The sequence below is a fragment of the Eleutherodactylus coqui genome, chromosome 6 (assembly GCF_035609145.1).
Source record: "Eleutherodactylus coqui strain aEleCoq1 chromosome 6, aEleCoq1.hap1, whole genome shotgun sequence".
Classification (NCBI taxonomy): Eukaryota; Metazoa; Chordata; class Amphibia; order Anura; family Eleutherodactylidae; genus Eleutherodactylus; species Eleutherodactylus coqui.
The window spans coordinates 174,598,271-174,611,801 of record NC_089842.1 but is presented as its reverse complement, the minus strand read 5'-3'; the positions used below and the strand labels follow the sequence as shown (position 1 = coordinate 174,611,801).

General features: G+C 42.8%; 1 protein-coding gene across 4 annotated transcripts in view; it reads right to left on the bottom strand.

Moving 5' to 3' along the window:
- Positions 1 to 13,531, bottom strand: part of SLC35F4 (solute carrier family 35 member F4) — a 211,611-nt gene that overhangs the window by 6,743 nt on the left and 191,337 nt on the right. For all 4 annotated transcript variants that reach the window (XM_066608252.1, XM_066608251.1, XM_066608249.1 and 1 more), the window contains 2 exons: positions 6,891 to 7,016; positions 1,474 to 1,666 (listed from right to left, as the gene is read on the bottom strand). In XM_066608252.1, the coding sequence (XP_066464349.1) occupies positions 1,474 to 1,666; positions 6,891 to 7,016 (319 nt within the window). The remainder of the gene's footprint in view (positions 1 to 1,473; positions 1,667 to 6,890; positions 7,017 to 13,531) is intronic.

The window sequence follows — 13,531 nt, the reverse complement described above, 5'->3', positions numbered from 1 at the left end:
AATGACGCAGCTGTCTTTTAGTTTTTTTCTTCTCCTTGGGTTTTGTTTTTACAGCAACCATCCGTGGTGTATAAATGACACGTGAACTTTATTTTGTGGGGCAGTATGATTATAGTAATATCAAATTTATTTATTTATTATGTTTTACTACTTTGGAGCAATAAAAATAACCTGGACTATAAAATTATCATGTTACTCAATCTGCAGGGTAAACAGACTAAAAACAAATAAAAAAAAAAAAATCAGAATTAGTGTATTTGCCTATCCCACCTCCTAGGAAAAGGAATAAAAAGTGGTAAAAAAAATATACAGTATGTAGTATAATATGGCACTAATCAAAACGTCAACTCAACCAGAAAAAACAAGCCCTCACATAGATCCATTTACAGAAAAGTTATGGGTATCGGAATTGTATGGTGACACAAGGGGGTATATTACTTCTCTGCTATCCCTCCGGTCCATCGGTTCTCAGTTCTCTTATCGATCTTCAAGATGGCCAACATAATTTTCTGACTAGCTAATGGACACTGTGCATTGCTGTCTGATTGGCCAGTGCTGATCACGTGAAGATTGCGTCAGCCATCTTGAACGGCTGATAACGGGAACCAGCATATCTAGGAGGCGGCAGGCAGAGAAGAAAAATGGATATAGTATACCCCTTCTGGTCCTAGCACAAAGTTTTGCCCTAAAACAAGAAGTTTTTTTTTTTAATATGTCATTTATACCTCATGGTGAACAATGTTAAAACGGAACCAAAAAATGAGGAGCAGTGTTTTTACCATTGTCTCCCAAAATAATAATAAATTTTTTCATTACATGACCTGCACAATGCAACCACAATCACATTCATTAGGATACAATGTAGCATTGGCATACTGCGCTCTTCGGCTATGCAACATGTATCACTGGCAAAATCCCTGTGTAGCCCTAGCCTAATATGAGTACTTAAAGGGACTGTCCGCGTTATAGATCCTGCGTGAAATGCATTCACCATGCAGTAAGATAACAAATAGTTTTTACACATAATAACCTTTCTGTGTCCCGCGGCGCCTCTCGGTCCTCCAGGCCTTTGTTTATTTACAGCCTGCAGTTCTGGTGGGGTTCATGGAACGTCAAAGGCACTGCAGCCGATCACAGAGCTCAGCGATTGAATGCTGAGCTCTGTTATTGGCTGCAGTGCCTGTGACATCCCATAAACAGGCTGGGTCAGCCTGTAAATGTGACATCAGAAGAGAGACCCAGAGCAGCGCCGTGGAATGGAGACAGGTGAGTATAAGTCTATTTGCTGTTACTGCATTTTACACAGGGGGTCTATAACTCGGACAACCCCTTTATGCTGAAGTAACTAATGAATGACCAAGTGTCACATAGAAGTCTTGCAGGAGCATATGCTTTGCAGTTTAGGAAAAAAACATGAAAATAATATAAAATAAATGCAGACTTTTTATGAAATTGTACCCCATTTTTACTGACCTAACCAGAGACCGGCAACTCCACATAGATATCCCCATGGTAAGGCTGAGAAGGATGACCAGTGCTCTACTTTGGTAAAATACAGGATGATGGGTGTGCATGAGATGAATATTAAATTGAAAAATCCTAAAGTAGAAAAAAAATGTGCCGCTTCACCGAAGTTTGCCGTTCCAAGAAACATCTTAAACAAAACCTGTAACAAGAAGAATATCAGATGTTTTTAAACCCAATTAGTCAGCCTATACATTCAAATGGACACTTTTCAAACAACTTCTGCCTATATGATAGCCAGTGTGATGAATAGCAAAACTGCGGTTTACTATATTTACTTAAAATAACGTTTTGATGCTTAGAAATCCCTCTAAAGTTTTGTCTCCAGACTCCCTACCTTGCTGTCTACTGTCTACTTGACAGGGGACATAAGGACAGCAGATGAATCACCCTGCTGATTGAACTGTATGCAGAGAGAAGGAGGAGTGGAAGACAGTCACACATAGATGAGAATGCTGGAGCTAATGCTGAGATATCTGCTGTTTATACACATGTACACTACTAAATCTTGCTACATGATGAGGTTCTGCCTGTGTGTGTGTATAACAGACCGAGCAGAATCTCTGCAGTTCTCTGTGTACGGTCTATAGCACACAGCATACATTGCAAAGCAGCAGCACCTCCCTTCAATTCAGAGAGGATGGAGAATCAGATTTACAGCCTACAAAGGGGAAAAGGAGGAAAATACAAGTCGAATAATGACCACAAAGTGTGTTATTCCTCCAGTACGCACACAACAGCTTATTCTGAAAAGTCATTTGGAAACCCAGGTACAATTTAAAAGGCTTACACCCAAACCTGACAAATCTGTATATAGTGAAGCGCGTGTAGGGCCATTTCTTTAGTGGGTGCCTTTGGTATCAACACCATGAGTATAGATGTATATTGATATAATCATTGTTATCAGACTTGCTATTTATTTGAACTAGGTGGGAACTTCAATGGTTGCATTCAGGATTTGATGTGCACATTATTTTTACTATAATGTGAGACCATAAGGGCTCTCCCACATGAGCGTTTTCTGAGCGCATAACTCCCGCGAGGGGATACCCAGCAGTACACAATGCAATGCATACTGCTACGTGCCAACAAATCCCCATACACTATTTTTGCATGTAATTTGCACCAAGATAGAGCACGTTGAGTTCTTTTTTGCAAGTGCATTTCGCGTGTTGTGTGTGGGAGACACTGTTAAAAATCATGTAAAGTTTATTACGCGTACAAAACCCATGAGCGTAATACGTGGTAAAAAATGCTTGTGTGAGAGAGCCCTTAGGGTCATGGTTAGGATTTACTACCATTGATGTGTGCCATATACTTTTTGCAGCCTTCTTTGAAAATGTTATGTTTTTGGCACCCACATTGCTTCTCCTAGCCGAGCCGCTGATCAGGTGATTTGGAAGTGACATCACGTGATCAGCGGCCAGACACGCACTAGAGGCTGCCAGGTGACGTGTGACGGGGTGCAACATATTTGGAGATGATGGGAGCATCGAAGCTGCTAAAATCAGCTGCGGATCCGCAGCCGATTCCTGATTAAATGCGGTATTTTATGTGGAAATGGTTCAGAAATGATGCTGCAGAGATTCTGCACCATTTCCGCTACATGCGACCATACCCTTAGGCTGCCTTCACACGGGTGCTAAAATTGGGCAAGATTTATGCATTTTAAAACACACAAATATGAATCCCATTCTTTTGAATGAAGGTGTCATACACATGACCAATGTTTTCCTGCATGCTGTGTGATCTCGCATTGCAGCAGCCCCATTGGAATACTGCAGCGACCTCATCTGGAATACTGGAACTGACACACTGGAGCAAGTTCAGAGAAGAGTTACCAGGATGGTGAGCGGTCTGCAAAGCATGTCCTATGAGGAACGGTTAAAGGATCTGGGAATCTTTAGCTTGCAAAAAAGAAAGCTGAGAGGAGACTTAATAGCGGTCTACAAATATCTGAAGGGCTGTCACAGTGCAGAGGGATCAGCCCTATTCTCATTTGTACAAGGAAATACTACAAGTAATGGGATGAAACTGAAAGGGAAGAGACAGAGATTAGATGTTAGACAGTGAGGGTGATCAATGAGTGGAACAGGTTACCACGGGAGGTGGTGAGTTCTCCTTCAATAGAAGGGTTCAAACAAAGGCTGGACAAATATCTGTCTGGGACGATTTAGTGAATCCTGCACTGAGCAGGGGGTTGGGCCCGATGACCCTGGAGGTCCCTTCCAACTCTACCATTCTATGATTGAAAGCAATGGGAAAAACTCTGCGATCCTCCGGCTGCAGCTGTGGCAGCCGCGGCGAAGAATTGCTTTTTCCCTGAAGTGATGCGAGGCTGTTTTGTCATGAAAATGCCTTACATCCATTGGAAAATTCCCATGGTGGGGAGCGCGATATGGGGGTGGGATTCATGACCCCATAGTGCGCTCGCCCATGTGAAATTAGCCTTAGGGTGGACACCAACTGGCGATTTTTTCTATCTTGCGCTGCGAGAGCAAGTGAAAACACTCGCCTCGTAGTGCAAGAAAGATGCTGGGATGAGAATGGGATGGGACCCCATTGAAAAGATAGAGAGAACACCGCGGACTTCTGCCACGGCTGTCACAGCTGTGACAGCTGTGGCACAAGTGCAGCATGCTATCCCATTGCTTTCAATGGGATCGGCGCTGCTGCGGGTCCCATTGAAAGCAGTGGTTTGTGACTTGAAATATAAGCCCTACCCTAAAAATCATCATTAAGTGGTAAAAAAAGTTTAAAAAAAATTGAAAGCAATGGGATAGCATGCTGCACTTGTGCCACAGCTGTCACAGCTGTGGCAGAAGTCTACGGTATTCTCCCTATCTTTTCAATGGGGCTAGCGCTGCTGCCGCATCATCCTGGCTTTTTTCTCGCGCTGCGAGGCGAGTGTTTTCAATTGCTCTCGCAGCGCAATAGAGAAAAAACGCCAGTGGGTGTCAGCTCTTAATAACATATAGGATTTTTTTTAGACATTTGTCTTTCCTATAGAGAAGCCTTTGGGAAAATGGCAAAAAAAACACCAGACTAGAGCATGCTGGATTTTGAAAAAGGCCATGGACCCCCCAAAAATGCTAGAAAAGTGAAAAAAAACACCACAAAAAAGTGTAAAGTTTGTAGGGTGTTTTATACTTTATGATTGATCTACAGCAAACATCTACATATGGCATTTTGTGCTGCAAAAAAAGTGACAAAAACTGCCTGTAGCAAAAATACTTAAAACATGGTGTTTTTGCAATAAAATACTGTGACACCAGTCTAAAGAGAACATCTGCTCATGGTTTTAGTAAATAGCTCATCTGTTCATACCCAGGACTGTGAGGGTAACAAGAGGGCATCCTCTGCGTCTAGAGGAAAGAAGGTTTCCACACCAACATAGCAGGGGGTTCTTTACTGTAAGAGCAGTGAGACTGTGGAACACTCTGCCTGAGGACGTGGTGATGGCAAAATTAATAGAGTTTAAGAGGGGACTAGATGTCTTTCTAGAGTGCTATGATATTACAGAATATAGACATTAAATAAGCAAAACGGTTGTTGATCTGGGGATCTTCCCACTGCTGGACCTGAAGTAAGAAAGAAACTTTTTGTGGAAGAGTGTTGATTATTCTGACTGCCATTAAGGAGTCGGAAAGGAAATTTCCCCCCAAAATGGGATAAATTGGCTACTACCTCATTGAGATTTTTTGTCTTCCTCTGGAACAACAGGGGTGAAGGGGGGCAGCATTTGTCTTTCTACAGCCTAGCATACTATGTTAACATGTTACTATGTTAGCTGAATTCCACGAGTAATAGCAATACTGGAGCACCTATTCTTAAAATTCCATGTTGTGGGGTACTTCTGTTATTCCTACTGGAAATGTATGAATAAATTGACAACTGGGCATTAACCCCTTATACAGACCACAACACACCTTTAGGGCGAGCACCCACTGGCGTTTTTTTACCTGCGTTTTGCGTTTTTCCTGCACAGGCATAGAGATAACATGTGTTCCTGTCCACTGGCGTTTTTTTTTGCGTTGCGTTTGCGTTTTTAACATAGGAACTGTCAGTTGCATATGTGTCCTTATTTTTCTCCTAATGCACCCATGAAAGTCAATGGAAATTAATGGGAAAAGCCACGAAAACGCCGCAAAAAACGCGCGGAAAAATCGCGGGAAACGCGGCGAAAACGCTGCGTTTTTTTTCCCGCGGAAAACGCAAACGCCAGTGGGTGCTCGCCCTTAAACTGACTTCCCATACACTCTTTATACCGGAACATACCTCTTTTTAAGGTGGTGGCTTGATTGACTATGAACAGCCAGGCTCCTGCTCTAGCAGCATGGAATGGAGAAACCTCAGATCCTGATAGCTTAACCTCTTACATGCCACACTCAACTGTAGCATGTAAGCAAATGACAGGGGGCTCTTTCTCTCACCCATTGGCACCCCGCAGTGCGATTACAAGGTACCAATAAGTTCCCCAGAGTGGTGCCATTAAAATATACAACTCTCCCCACAAAAAAACAAACCCTCATACAGCTATGTCAAGGAGTTATGGCGTTTGCAATGCGACAGTGAAAAAAATTGCTTGGTCCTTAAGGCACAAAATAGGCTTGTCACAAAGTTGTAAACATTTTCCTTGTTAATGAGGCAGGTCCCTAAACAGTTTGAGATTGTCAACACGATTAAACAATAAAAGAATGAGCAGGACGTTCCTCTTTGATACAGGTTGTTGATCCGGGGATTATTCCGATTGCCAGATTGAAGTCAGGAAGGAATCCTTTCCCTTAAAAATGGGGAAATTGTCTTCTAAGTCATTGGGGTTTTTGCTCTTCCTCTGGATCAACATTGGGGGTAGCAGGCTGAACTGGATGGACATGTGTCTTTTTTTTGGCCTTACATACTATGTTACTATGTTAATGTTAACCCACATTATGGGAAGGAATCTAGTCGTTGCTTCAGACAAAGGACTTGTGGTCTGCAAGATAGTTAGTTTTTTTCCCCAGAGTATGGAAGATTTTATAAGTTACTGGGTATCCTGCAAAATGTCCCATTCTCTGGCGAAGATTTTGCATTGGCGTCCAGGATGCCTACAAGTATATAGATATGGAAACTTTACAGAGAACAGGACCGCTGCGCCAGGACTGAATACAACAGAATGACTTGTATGTAAGACTTAAGTCTTTGTCATCTTACTACTTAAAAGGTATAAAATGGCTTAAAGAGCAGCGTAGGAGCAACAGTTCCTTGCTAATGCAGCCAGATGTCCTCTTCCCACACCGAGCTCAGTAATGGTCATATACAGATGGGCACTGAGAGCAGACTAAGCGGTTGTATATTGCCATTTAGATGATGCCATACGTTCTTACCTTATATAGTGCTGATGCCGAGGCAGATCCAACAGCGAGAGCTACTCCAATAATTGAGTCGCCATGGAAACCATCTGCATACGCCATCATTACGATCCCTGTTATTGCCATTATTGTAGCAACTATCTGTGCCAAAAAAAGGGGTAAACACATCTTTATTTCCTCGCATAAAAAGAGTTTTCACATCATTGAGCAAGCTGGAGTGCAAAACCTTGGAAAGTACTGCACACATATTAGCTAATCACCAATGCAGGAAGCCATCTGTGATACAACAGGAATAACTACATTAAAGGCTACGTCTACCTTCACACTACCAGATTTTTAATAGGGTTCTCCAGAGTTAGAAAAACATGGTTGCTTACTTCCAAACACAGCGCCACTCTCGTCCATAGGGCAGTGTGTGATATTGCAATTTAGCCCCAATGAAGTGAATGGGAGCTGAGCGGCAATGCCACACCCAACCCACAGTCGAGGGTGGTGCTGTGTTTGGAAGAACACAGAGCATGTTTCTCTAACCCTGGGCAACCCCTTTAAATTACTGTCCCAATCTAAAATGAAAAATGAAACAAATCTGCAATAGATGTTATTTAAAAATGTCCTGTTGTTGTCTACAGTGCCAATGCAGACGTCTGTATCTCCATATCTATTGATGACCAATCCTTAGGACAGGTCATCAATAGAAAATAATGCCCAAAGTCCTGGACAACTTCTTCAAGACCTCTTGCAAAGTTGCTTCATTCTTTATTTTAGATTAATTGGGACAATTAAATGTTGCTTCTGAGGGTGGTATTTGGCTTTGATTTCTATTGTAAATCATTTCTTTTATTATGTTAACCCTTTCCAATCCAATTTGTATTCTGGCTTTCCTAGGGGGCTTACTCTTTTTCTGCCATTATACAATGGCGCTATATGCTGGCTAAAGCCAGTACTGCATGAGGTGACACGTTGGATAGGCTCCAACAGCAGAGAGGCTGGCAATATACAGTAAGAGAACCCAGATGGACGTCTTCCAACATCGGAACTGTACAGCCTTAAATCATAATGTCTTCAGATGCCAAACAGTGGATTGGAAAGGGTTAAAGCTATAGGATGACCACCTCCTCACCTATTAGTCTAAATAAGGTTTGAAACCCAAAGAGTTCTGTCTACCGCGCATTCAGAGCTCACATGACAAAAAAAAAATCGCCTGTGTGAATACACCCAGAGATATTCCTCATCTGGACTCCACGGAAGTACTAGAGTTTTGTTTCTATTTCTATGTAGAACAGAAGGAGTATTTCTTACAACACAGGAATTATGCCGATCACGACATTGTTCCACGAAGACACATAGCTCAACTTCATCTATAGGAAATGTGATGGAATTAGCTGGGGATCACCTGGAATTATGGAGCACGGGGCACATCTTCATTTCAAGCAGCTTGGACACGGATTTTCAAACTCGAAGTGATGTTTATTTTTCTTCAACTTAGTGCAGTTTTATAGATATCAGTCACTTCAAACCGTAATACCAAAATAAAATCTGCTATTCCAAGTTTCCTCTGCCCTATAACCCACATACTACAGCTTCACATTAATTAGCTAACAGGTAAGTCTGCTCCCTGCTGCTTCACAGAATGGCAGGAGTCTGGGAGAAATATACCTCCCATCTACTACAACTCCTGTCATCCTGTCACAGAAGGGAAACCAAGAGAAACCTCCACTTTGTAACATTTTAAGACAGCTGCTAAGAAAGTATTAACCCCACCCTAACACATCAGAGTTTAATCATTCGAACCCGCCAATAAGAGCGAAGCCAGACAACTCTCTAATATGTATGGAGATGGCTCAACTCTCTTCCAACAGATGTCGAGGAAAGAAGGATCAGGGATGCTGAATTTTAATACCCGATTCTTCTGTTCCCCAAATGATAGGACGCCATCAGAGCTGTCTGTCTACAGTTTACTCCCTAAACTCTCAGAGTTTCGGGGGAGCTGTTGGAAGAAAGTATCATTACACAATCAGGAATGCAGACAATAATTTAAAGACATATCTCTGAAATTTGTGTTAATGAAATATATATCGTGGTCCCGAAGTGCTTAACAAAACTCTTGTGTTCTAGAAGCATTTGATTGCACTGAATACAATATCAATAATTCAGCATAACAGGAAAAGAACAAAGAGCAGCATAAGTTTACAATCCCCCTCCCCCGTACTTTGGACTATTAATAATTGTACTAGAGTGGTTTTATTAAAAAGTTATACAGAATTTATTTAAACCAGTGATTCCCAAAGTGGTCTATATGGACCCCCCAGAGGTCGATTTTGACTTGCTGGGGGCCATGTCTGCGAGAAAAAATTGGGGGGAACATGAGATGTAAATGTGGCTCCATGTGAGCGGACTCCATCTAGGCAGGTCATCATCAACATTTAGGCGTTCTATAAATGTCATAATACACCTTACACAGATTTTATGCATAATACTTATAATAGACATAGAAATTACTTACCTCTTTGATATTTCATAAAATTGTTTATGTATAGTTCAGGCAAAACTTCTTGGGCTCTGGCGATAGACAAAACAGACCTGCGCAATAGCTGATTTACCTATAAAGTTTCTACTGCGCATCATTGTCACGTGATCCCCAAGAATTTTTGCGCAAACTATACCTATCTGCTTTGTGGTGTGCTATGTTCATGTGCAAGTTTTTACAAGTTTTCATATCGGCACTGCAGCGTCCCGTAGGGTGACCCCGAACACAGGGTGTATGTTGAGGAGCTGGGAGCGTAAGATGGTTGCTTTTCACGGCAACACTTACCACCCTCCCTCCTGAAGGGACGCACGTAGCCTTGGCCAGGGCAGTGCTGGGCCTCTTCCGGACACCCCTCGGAGAGGGATGCCCAATAAACTTGCAAACAGGCATAGGGGTTGTCACAGGTGACGCCACCATTCTCATAACCACCAGAATGATCCTCTGTGGTAAAGAAATGAGCTGTAGACTTTGAAATGTACCTCATGTCCCTGGGAACGGTCAGGGCCTGGCAGAACTTTACTTAAAGACCACACTGGGTGAAAGGCCCAATTTACACAAGTTAGAGGTGCAGGAAAACCAAACATTAGGATTGTACCTCTACACGGTGATCCCCGGCATGGTATGGCCATGTAGGAAACAGCAGTATTCGAGTACCTCTACGTGGTGATCCCAGGCAAAGGACAGCCATGTAGGAACAGTAGATTTTAAGTACCTTTACACGGTGATCCCAGACACAAGACGGTCGCGTAGGAACAGTAGTAAGGGAGTACCTCTGCACAGGGACTTTGGCCTTGACTAACCACCAACACGCTCACGCTCTCTCTCTTTTGGGGGGCTCTTACTCCTCCATCCTCACTGGCACACAGAAGATTAGGAACCACTCTTCCTCCTCTATTCTTCACCACATGGGAGTTGAAGGTACCCTCATGTGGCTGGCACTCTCTCTCAGGAACCCAGTAGAAATGGAACCTCTTTCGCGTTCTCACACACTCCTATTTATATTCTCACTCATACCACATGACAGGACATAAATGATACATTGCAAGCATTTCCCAGGCTCATGCAAACACTTAACTCCTCACTTGCTGCAGCTGTGCAATACACATAACAGAATGACTAGACAGTTTGCACAGCGCACCTACAAAAGACATACTGGGCCACTACAGCAACAATGCATCATGCGCAAACCTGTTGCTTATCCTGCATTATGGACTGTCGCAGGAAAGTTTTTGATCTTCATAACACGTGGAAAGGGGTCTGATGAAAAATTAAATCGATTGCAAATCCCTGGACGTGGAGGCTTGAGATTATACCTCTCTAATTTGAAGCCAAATATTGAACAACTGCTATCAGAGCATCCGGCTCATCTCTCCCATTAATTGCATTATTTGTGTAGTAATTTAATGTAAGAATTATACTAGGTACTGATTTGTTTCATCCCAAATTCAAATATTTACTTGCATTTTGTGTCTTTTCAATAAAGATCTGAATAAAAATTGTTCATGTTTTTTTTTTTTACAATTGCCCACTCTACAAAAAACCCCATCTAAATGAGCAGCCCTGTGAACTGTGGAAAACCCATTTGACTTTAATAAGGTAAGGAAAATTCAATATTAGGCCTGCTGAACATGCCCGGATTCGCATTGCGGAATCCGGAGCGGGCATCCACCGCCGGATTTCATAGCAAATATCGCCTATAACATGCTATTAAAAAATGCTTTTTCCTGCACACTCGCGGAAATAAATTGCGATTTTCCACACGTGGAAGAAAAATTGCAGCATGTTTTATTTCAGCGCGGATTCCGCATGGACAACTTCCATTGGAGTCGCAGATTCCGCATCATTGCTCCGGGTTAAAAAAAAAATCTGTACTGCACATGTCTGACGGCGAGCCGTGCGGACAATCTGCAGTACAGAAAAGAAAAAGAAATTACAGGTACTTGCAGATGACGTCTGGGCACAGGGTTGGATTCCGTTGAGGGCTCCCGTATGTGGACTGGTCGTGTGCAGCCAGCCTTAGGCAGGCAGGGGGTCTACAGAAAACAAAAAAAAATCGGCAAATGGCCTATGGGGCAAAAAAGTTTGGGAACCTCTGATTTAAACTATAAACCGATGGTCATCTGGGTTGTGTATAACTGCAAGGAGACTATAAGAAGTTGTATACAATTAGAAAAACATGGCTGCTTTAGCTTCCTAAAATACTGCCACACCTCAGTGGAACAGAGCTGTAATATCATGTGTTCACCGACAGGTGTGGTGCCATTTTTGAAAGAAGGCAACCATGTTTTTTTTAATCCTATATTGACATACCGCATATACACTGAACGATCGCTGCATTAGGAACAGCTGGCACATGACATCTTGTCATCAACAATGCGGTACCACAGGAAGACTGCGTCACAATCTGCTCTCAGATAATCTGCTGATCTCTCCTCTGCACAGCAGAAGGCAACATTTGGCCACCATCGGTAAATGTGGTAACTTAACTGACTTTGACCGCGGGCTGATTGCTGGTACCCGGAGGTGTGGTGCCAGTATTTCTGAAACGGTTGCACTTGTTGGCTGTTCACAAACCATGGTACCAAGAGTGGTTGAACCATGGACAGGCATCTACCAAAAGATCACACAGTGGCAGTCCATGTATGGTTGATCCAGGCAAGCATCAAATAGCAAGTCTGCTATCTTGGCCCAATGTGCACAAGGACCAACTGATACAGCTGCACAACAGAGGGTATGTTAGACAAATTTCCACAATAACCATACACCATATCTTGCATTGTGATTCAACAAGACAAAGGGTACCCCTGATGAGTATGACATCGTCAACAACACCTCGAATGAGCCTAGGAAAACTGTCAATGGACCTTGGACATATGGCAGAGAGTCATTAGGAAACCCAATTTCAGCTGAACCATACGGATGGTCGGGTCTGCATCTGGCATAAACATCATGATGTCATATCGCATATGTGCACCGTTAGAGTTCAACAGGCAGGTGGTATCATGGTTTGAGAAGTGTTTTCCTGGCATGGTTTAGGACAGTTGGTCATCATACAACAATCCTTGAATGGAGAACACTACAGAGGCCTGTGAGCTGACTATCAACACTCATATCTTCAGAAACTATTTTCTAACCACAATGCCAACTTTCAATGGAACAATGTTCTGTATCATTGAATTGAATCGCTAAGGAGTAGTTGAAGGAACACAATAACGAATTCTCCCTTGCCCCCAAACTCACCGGACCGTAACCCCATTGAACATGTTTGGGATATGATGGAAATGGGGGTAAGATCTGCTCCCACTTATCTGCACAATGTGCACCAACTGATTGAGCTACTGCAGCAGGCATGGGTCAAGTTGAGTACGGAGGAAGTTCGCCACCTTGTGGAATCTGTTCCATGACGTCTGCAGCTGTGATCACCCAAAAGGGTGGACCAAACAATTATTGAATAGGTGTTCCAAATGCAGTGATCATTCATTGTAGAGTGAGTTAATACATAAATAGCAATTCCCTAATAATATGTAATTATCCCTTTAACTGTATTGTACTATAGGAATAAACTGAAATAATCGGTTCCTAGCCTAGTGCTCTGTCATTCCCCATGCTTTACACTGAAGCTCTTTTTGTCCATATTGGTTTTATTCATTTTATTACAAAGCTAACATAAGCTTCTCGGAAAGGAATGCAATTAGTGAAAAAAAGATTAGTCGGGTAGCTTCTACAAATACTATATATACTGATCCGTAGGCCTCCTGCACACGGGTGGGTCAGACCTCACATGCAGGATTCTCGCAGCAGAGTTCGGCCCAATGCCCGGTGACTTCTGCGTACCTGTCCAGTGTCTACTGCGAGCGCTGTGGATGTGCCCGCCGGCACTCCGTCACACATGTGCAGTAGCCACCGGCGCTGGGGGGTGACGCGTATCTCCCAATAATAATAATAAGCTTTATTTATGTAGCGCCAACATATACCGCAGTGCTTACAATACAGTGGAAATAAAACAAGACCACGGTTACATGAAGTAATCAATTGATGGAAATAGTAGCGGTGAGGATCCTGCTTCAACGAGCCTACATACTACAAATAATGGGGTGATACAGAAGGTAAAGGGGCTGGAGATGTGCAC